We start from the raw sequence: 7,929 nt of genomic DNA on the forward strand, positions 1-7,929 counted from the left end.
TCGCCGGGGACGCTGCCTTGTCGCCCATTGCAGGGGGGGGACCCAGCTCAACAGGTTTGCAGTGGGCGACACCGCGGGAGCTGGAAAGGGGGGGACACAGGGAACCCTGCCGCCCTTACAGGCTTTGCCTGGTCAGCTCTGTTCCTCAGTTTCCCCATCTGGAGACAGGCTAACGGTGGTGGCAGGGGAGATGCAGAACCGCTGATCCCATGAGGAGACGCTGGCGGGTCTCTGCCACCCCAAGCCGGGCCAGATCGTGGCGTCCAGGCAGAATGAGCCACGGGTGGCTCCGAGCAAGTCCCTCTCCAGTCTGTGCCTCAGTTTCCCCATCCGTAAAATGACTCACTCCCTTCTGGCCATCCTGCCTCTCTTGAGCTCCCTGGGGGTTTTCCTATTAGATGCCCCATTTTTCAAATCAGGGAGGCAAGGAGCAGACAGACGCTGGCCTGGCCCGGCTGTTCCTGGGGGGGTGGGCGGCTCAGAGCACTGTGGCCCTCCGTCCCCTCCAAGCCATCGGCACCAGCCCACCCTGGGAGAGGGGGCACGGGGAGAAGGGAACCTGGGGTCCCATCCTCCCTGCCCGCCCCTCTGTGACTCCAATGGGACCTGAGCAAGCCCGCTTTTGGGAAAAGAAAAAAATGCGTTTGCTCTGGAGGTGGCAGCTCCCTTCGCCTATCGCTGTCCCCAAACCTCTTATCGTCCTCGTCCCCAGACAGCTGCGGCTGCCAACAGGCAGCCAGGCCGGGCGAGACCCCTCTCATCTCTGTCCCCCTCCTGCCTCCACCCTCAGAAGCCACAAAGGGACAGATGCCGGGGACACGCGCCAGGCACAGATACCATCTCCCTTCCCCTGGCCAGCTGCCCCAGCCCCCCGCCCCGCATCCTGCAATTAGTCCCCTGGGGGCGGAGGGCCGGGATGAGCCCTCTTGGGGGAGGGGAAGCCAGCTCCCCGTCCCTCCCGTCGCCTCCCCACTTCCTTCAGCTGCGTCCACATCCATTTGAGCCAGTGACCTCGGGCACCATTTCCACACCGCCTGCCAAACCCTGGTGCAATTTCCACCCGCCGCGGCGGTCACTCACGTCACCCCCCGCCCCCCTCACCCCATGCCGGTCACTTTCACCCCGCCTCGCGGTCAAGTCCAGCCCCCCGTTTCCCGGCCCGTCGCCCCCTCCCCTCCCTCCTCTCCCCCCTCCCGCCTCCGCGCCTCCCGCTCTCCCGAGCAAGGTCAGCCCCCGCCGGTCCCCACCTCCCGCGCACCTCGCTCGCTCCCGCCGGCCTCGGTCCTCCGGGTCAGCGTCCGGCTGCCGCGGCCCCGGTCCCCGCCACTCCCGCCCCGCGTCCCCCCTCCCTCCGCGGGCGGCGGCGCCCCCCTCCCCAGAACAGCTGAAGGTCTCCGTCACCTCCAGGGGGGCGCAGGGGGAGGGGAGGCGGGGGAGCCGCGGAGGCGGAGGTGGGGGGGGCGGGGAAGCCTTGACGACGCTGCCCGGGACGCGGCCGGGGGTCGGCGGGGGCTGGGGCGTCCGCCCGCGCGCCCCCTTCCCAAAGTCCCACCTCCCGGGCGCGCGCCGGCGGCGGCGGTAAAGTCTTTCCAAAACGTGAAGGAGGATTGGAGGAGCTTTATCTCCCTTTGTGCCCGGGGCTGGGACCGGATCGGGGCGGCCGGGCCGGGGGCCGAGGGACCCGGGGCTCCCCCCGGAGCCGAGAGGAGCGCAACAAAGGATGCGCCGCGCCGGGGGCGCCGTCCCCGCGGCCCAACTTTGCGCGCGGCGCCCGCGCCCCCGGGGAGGCCGCCGGCTGCGCTGAGAACCGGGCGCCCGGGCACAGCCGGGGCTGGGGGCTTCCGCAGGCGGCGCTGTCCCCGACCCCCGGACCCCCAAGAAAGGGACCCCGGGCTTCCCGGAGGCGGCGGGCGGCCGAGCTGCCCGCGGAAAGTCCGCGCGCTTCCGCGGATGCCCCTCGCCCTGGCCCGGCGCCCCCGCGCTCGGCATTCAGGGCCCTGCGGGGCGCCGGGTCCCCGCGGTCCTTCCAGAGCCGGGCTCAGGTGGGCTCCGGCTCCTCGTCCGTCCCCCGTCCCCTCCTTTTTCTCCCCTGTTCTGAGCCGAGCCAAGGGGCACACCTGATCCTTATCCTCCTCCCGGGGGGGGGGGGGGCGTCTGCCAAGGAGGGGGGCCCGGAACGGGGCATGTGGGGCCCCCTCTGACCGCGGCCGGGTGTTGGGGGGACCGCGCGCCCAGATGGCCAAGTGGCTCCGGGACTATCTGAGCTTTGGCGCTCGGAGGCCCCCTCCGCAGCCGCCCACCCCCGACTACACGGAGAGCGACATCCTCAGGGCCTACCGGGAGCAGAAGGACCTGGACTTCGAGGACCCCTATGAGGACGCGGACGGCCGCCCCGAGCCCGACCCCGGGGGCGCCGGCGACGCCAAGTACGACTCCCCGAAGCACCGGCTCATTAAGGTGGAGGCGGCGGACGCGGCCAGAGCCAAGGTCCTATTGGGCAGCCCCGGGGGCGAGGTGCGTGGCCACGTCCCCCTGGCTGGGTGGCCCCGGGAGATGCGGTCGGGAGGCCCGGGCTGGGCGCCCCGACTTCGGGGAGCTCGTCTTCTCTGTGACCCCAGGGGCGGGCCAGACACTCCCCAGGCTCCGCACCTGTTTGACGCTGGGTGGTCTCCTTCCTCGCTGAGCCACCCGGCTTTGTCCCCCTGCCCCCCAGCTCCCTGGTGCCCCCTCCGGTCCCCTTGGGCTGGGCGGCTGGAGGAACCTTCCTGAAACAGCTCCGAGCCAGGCCCTCCCCTCCATGCACAGAAGCACCCTCCCCCCTGCTCTCTGCCCTTCCTGGGTGGTTACTCCCATTTGACAGAAGTAGAAACTGAGGCTGGCAGAAGAGAAGCCACCCGCCCGGGGCCCCAGGGCCCTAGCTCGTTAGCGTTTGAACCCAGCCCTGCCTCCGCCGCCCGTGTCTTCTTCCGTATCTTTCTAGAGGGTCCCGGTGCAGCCCAAACCCCCAGTTCCAGACAAGGACTCGAAGAGGATTAGGAGAGGCTGTGTGGGCGGTGGCTAAAAGCACAGAGAGGCGGGAGGAGGAAGCCGACACCATGGGGTCAAACCCTGCCTCTTACTCACCAGCTGTGTGGCCCTGAGCAAGTCACTCGCCCTCTCTGTGCCTTGGTTTCGTCATCTGTAAAATGGGGATAATGTTCTCACTGAGTGTTGGTACCGCTAGTAAATATGGGTAAATATTTAGAACAGTGCGGGCAGCTGATAAACATGAAAATTAGTGAAGGACAGATCGGGGCTCTGCACCCGGGACAATCTGAAGGGCACAGAGCCAGAAAGCAAGGGACGCTGGCATCTGTCTGCAGGGGCTCCCTACCCGCCTCCAAAAAAAAAGAGCTGCTTGGGGGGATGTGTCAGATGGCCCAGAGAGGGCAGGCAGGGCTGTACCGTCGCCCAGCAGGGGGTATCCAGAGCTCGGCTAGGTCCCCCTGAGCCCCTCCCCTTCCGTTCCATCTCTCTCCAGTCAGAAGGTGACACCGAGTACTCGGACCCCTTCGATGCCCAGCCCCACCCGCCACCCCCGGATGACGGCTACATGGAGCCCTACGATGCCCAGTGGGTCGTGAGCGGTGAGTGGGCGGGGCTTGGGGGAAGGGCACTGGGTCACGGGCGGGAGTGGGAGCTGACAATGTCCTCGGCCTCCCAGAACTGCCGTGCAGAGGGGTGCAGCTGTACGACACTCCTTACGAGGAGCAGGACCGAGAGCCGGGGGACGGGCCTCCTTCCGGGCGGAGGCCTCGACAGAGCCGGCTGCCCCCGGAGGATGAACGGCCCGCCGATGAGTATGACCAGCCCTGGGAGTGGAAGAAAGATCACATCTCCAAGGCGTTCGCAGGTGCTTCTCCCACCCCGGCCCTGACCTCTCACTTCCCGCCTCCCTCTATTTCCTGCTCTGGTCCCACGTCCCCTGTTTCAACTTACAGAGTAAACCACAATCATCTGCCACATTGGGAGTTTGTTAATTCTCACTAAAGTGTGAATGACTGATAGTCATAAATTCCTCTTCCTTGGAAGCTGAAGTCGCTTTTAGAGCACAATGGAGCCTGCTCGCTCTGTTCAGTATAGTGCCGGGATGGGCTTTAGTGTCAGACTATTATCTCTCTGAGTCTCAGTTCCCTTACCTGTGAAATGGGCATCACTTTAGTATCCGCCAACAGGTGCTTGTAAATTGAATGCTAGAAAGGGCTCAATTGCATGGAAGCTCTCGGGGGAGAGGGTAGCATTGCTTAGTAGCTGTCATTAGGTGGACTTGGGGTCAATTCCTGAGCCAGTTGGGTGAGCTTGGATAAGTCTCTGACCGTCGGTTTCCTCTTCTATAAAAGTGGTAATAACGAGGCCTGCTTTAATAAAGAAATAAAATGACTTGGGGCGGGAAGAGTTGTGCAAAGCCAACTTTGCCCCAGAAGCGGGAGGGGAGTTGGGGCTCGGGCCTCAGTCTACCTGTCTGTATATTAGGAGTGTTTTTCCAGCTCGATGATTTGGCCAGAATCTGGCTGAACGGCCAACCCATCCCTCTGGCCACGCCCCCTGCTCTCGGATTTGTCACTTAGGGAACTGCCCCGCCCTCCTATGCAGATTTACGAAAGACCACGCCCTCCCTTCTTCTGAAGGCCAGTTGGCGGCACCAATCCTGCCCCAGCCTTAAGCCCGGCCCCTCCTCTTCTGGATTCTGATAGGTTGCCTCAAGCTGGCACCGCCTCCCTCCTGAGAGTCCATTGGCTAGCCCTTGACACGCCCCTCTCAGGTAGGCGGGACTTAACCCTTTCCTCTCTAACCCGCCCCCTCCAGTGCAGTTCGACAGTCCGGAGTGGGAAAGGACCTCGGGCTCCGCCAAGGAGCTGCGGAGACCCCCGCCCAGAAGCCCCCAGCCCGCGGAGCGCGTGGACGCGGCCCTGCCCCTGGAGAAACAGCCGTGAGTGGGGAAGCTGCAGACGGAAGAGCCCAGACCAGCTGCAGAGTCCTTAACTAGGGGGGGCTCATTCACTCCCTTCATTCATTCCTTCCACTACTCCTCGCTGGGTGCCCCCTGCACTGCCAGCCGCCCAGCTAGGAGCAAAGCAGAATCAGATGGAGTCTGGCTCCCTCTGGCATCAGACTCTGGCTTCAAACCCCAGCTCTGCATCTCCTGGCTGTGCAACCTTGGGCAGGTCACTGAACCTCTCCGAACCTCGGGCTCAAAACCCCCCAGATGGTGCCTGGCTCAAATAGAGTAAAAGGAGAATTCCTCTCTTCACTTGAGCGGGGCTTTTAAGCCTGGGAGCATAGGGATCAAAGTCATTCTCCCCTCCCCCCAGGAAATGTTGGGATGGAACTGGGGGGAGCAGGATTTTGAAGGGGTCCCAACTCTGGGCTAGGGTGCGGCCCCCAAGCTGGGGGGTCTGGGTCTTCCGTGTCCCTCCAGCCTGGGAGCTCCTCGAGGACCGCCCTGACCCCGCTGAGCCGGGCCTGGTGGGCACAGGGCGTGTTGATCACAGCCGTCCGCAGGCCCCTCAGGCGGGCCACGCGGAACTGGCTGAGGAACGGGGACTTCGCGCTGGTTCGTCTGCAGAGAACGCTGGAAGGAGAAGCAGCTGCCCCCTGGGGAAGACCCCGGCCCTGAGGAGAAACCCAAGGGGATTGTTCTTGTCTGCCCGGATGTCACAAGGCCTTGGAGCGACCCTGCCTGCCCCCGACCCCAAGGTGTGTGCGAAGGGGGCTCGCCCATCGTGACACGTCTGTCCCCGCCCCCTAGGTGGTTTCACGGCCCCCTGAGCAGGGCGGATGCCGAGAGCCTCCTGTCGCTCTGCAAGGAAGGCAGCTACCTGGTGCGGCTCAGCGAGACCAGCCCCCAGGACTGCTCCCTGTCCCTCAGGTGAGACCCCAGCCCCCTGGAGGGACAGAGTCACAGGACTGCATGCGTCCCGCTATAGGGTTCATTCAGTGGGAGCAGAGGGGAGAGGCCCCAGGGCTTCCAGGCCAGGGGGTGGGGTTTTGGGACCAGTGGGTGGGGCTTCCAGGCCAGGGGGTGGGGCTTTGGGACCAGTGGGTGGGGTTTCCAGGACTGATGGGCGGGGCTTCCAGGCCATGGGGGGCTTTGGGACCAGTGGGCGGTTTTCGACTGATCGGGCTTCCAGGCAGGAGGGGCTTTGGGACCAGTGGGTGGGGTTTCCGGGACTGATGGGTGGGGCTTCCAGGCCAGGGGTGGGGCTTTGTGGCCAGTGGGCGGGGCTTCCAAGCCAGGGGCGGGGCTTTGGGACCAGTGGGTCGGGCTTTCTGGGACCGATGGGCAGGGCTTCCAGGCCAATGGGTGGGGCTTATAGGACCAGAGGATGGAGCTTCCAGGGAGGTCACCATCATGGTTCCATCTGGGAATGAGCTCCCTGTCGCCGGAGGTATGCAAAAAGATGGAGTGGAAGCCATACAGTAGACCTAGGCCTTGGGTGAGATGGGGAACTACGTTTCCGAGGTTTCTTCGGACCCCCCCCCACTCCGAGTCCAAAAGTTGAAGTATATCCATTTGTGTCTGTCGGGGGCCAGAATCTCAGAATGGCCCTGGAGGCATTTGAGTTTGAGACCTCGGTTCTGCCCACCTCTCTGCCTGAGATTCTAAGTGTGTCTGATTATAAACCGCTCCTACGATTGTATTAGGCATCTGAGTATGTGATTCCTCAAAGGAAAAGATGGGAAGAGGGCTCGGACGCCGGTTCAAATCCTGCCTCTGCCACTTTCTAGCTATGTGACCCTAGCTGAGTGACTCAGCTTCTCTGGGCCTCAGTTTCTTCACTTGTAAAACGAGGATAACACTAGCTAGCACCAAGTTTGTGCTAATACTGCAATGAGGAGATGAAAAAACTATGTGAGAAAATGTTGAGAATAGTGCCCAGGAGACAGGAAGTGCTTAATTCATATGAATGATGATGACAGAGCGATCTCCAGGTTCTAGGTCATTCCACCCACCCGAGATGAAGAGAAAGGAAAGGGACCTCAAACTGGGGGCTAACTAGTGGGGGGCCCAGGAGGGGTGGCACAAGAGATCGAGAGAGAAAGTCCAGTCCGTGTCCCCGGGAGGGACCCCCACCATGCAGGGCCTCCAGCTGCCTCCTTAGGGTCCCAAGCAAGGAAGACAGTGTGGGACAAGCCAACCGCTTGGCACCAAGTGGCTATTTACCAGAAGTACTTGGGGATGTCAGCCCCTGCTCCTGGAGGCGATGGGGGGGTGGTGGCTTTGGGGGTGGAGAGCAGGTCTGGGGTGCTCAAGGCCCCCTGTGTCCCCCAGGAGCAGCCAGGGCTTTCTGCATCTGAAGTTCGCGCGGACCCGAGAGAACCAGTTTGTGCTGGGCCAGCACAGCGGTCCCTTCACCAGCGTGTCGGAGCTGGTGCTCCATTACAGCTCCCGTCCCCTGCCCGTGCAGGGCGCAGAGCATCTGGCCCTGCTGTACCCGGTGGGCACACAGACCCCCTGACCGGGAGCCTCAGCCCCTGGCCCTGGGCGGTGAGGGCCCAGAACCACCGGCTGCAAACACTGGAGGTCTTTCTACTCCTGGAGGAGGCCATACGGCGGGACCCCCTACCCCTCCCACCCATGAGTCTTCATCAGAACCCCCGTCTCAGCCCCCTTCTGGGTCCAGGGCCCAGAGCTGTGTCTCGAAGGCCCCCGCTGGTGTAGAAAATAAATAAGTTATTGTGTGTTTCAAGTGTCTTATCTGGGAAGAGGGAGACGGACCCTTGGAGGGAGAAGGGGGTCCCCAGCTCCTCGTATTGGGGACAGAGCCGGCGTGGGAGGCTGAGCTGCTCACAGGGAGGGACCAAAAACTCAGAGAGCTGGAGAGGGGCAGGGAGAGAGAGGTATGGAGGCTGATGAAAACCCGGACACAGCGGAGACCGGCAGCTACA

The 7,929-nt window shown here is 63.5% G+C and overlaps 1 protein-coding gene across 1 annotated transcript; it reads left to right on the forward strand.

Annotated features, from left to right (window-relative positions):
* The first annotated feature begins 2,231 nt into the window (after window positions 1-2,231).
* On the forward strand, window positions 2,232-7,724 carry SHD (Src homology 2 domain containing transforming protein D). Its single transcript, XM_070622595.1, has 6 exons — window positions 2,232-2,514; window positions 3,521-3,626; window positions 3,704-3,892; window positions 4,846-4,969; window positions 5,789-5,908; window positions 7,313-7,724. The coding sequence occupies exons 1-6, from the start codon at window positions 2,236-2,238 to the stop codon at window positions 7,497-7,499; spliced, it is 1,005 nt and encodes a 334-aa protein (XP_070478696.1). The 5' UTR covers window positions 2,232-2,235; the 3' UTR covers window positions 7,500-7,724.
* Window positions 7,725-7,929: the final 205 nt, after the last annotated feature.

The sequence above is a fragment of the Equus przewalskii genome, chromosome 6, assembly GCF_037783145.1.
Source record: "Equus przewalskii isolate Varuska chromosome 6, EquPr2, whole genome shotgun sequence".
NCBI classification, from domain to species: Eukaryota; Metazoa; Chordata; class Mammalia; order Perissodactyla; family Equidae; genus Equus; species Equus przewalskii.

Bases quoted from the DNA above. Each gene is read 5' to 3' on its own strand.
- SHD (XM_070622595.1), top strand. From the start codon at position 2,236: ATGGCCAAGTGGCTCCGGGACTATCTGAGCTTTGGCGCTCGGAGGCCC. The intron at 3,627-3,703 runs GTGAGTGGGCGG...TCGGCCTCCCAG, and splicing joins TGCCCAGTGGGTCGTGAGCG to AACTGCCGTGCAGAGGGGTG. The intron at 5,909-7,312 runs GTGAGACCCCAG...TGTGTCCCCCAG, and splicing joins GACTGCTCCCTGTCCCTCAG to GAGCAGCCAGGGCTTTCTGC.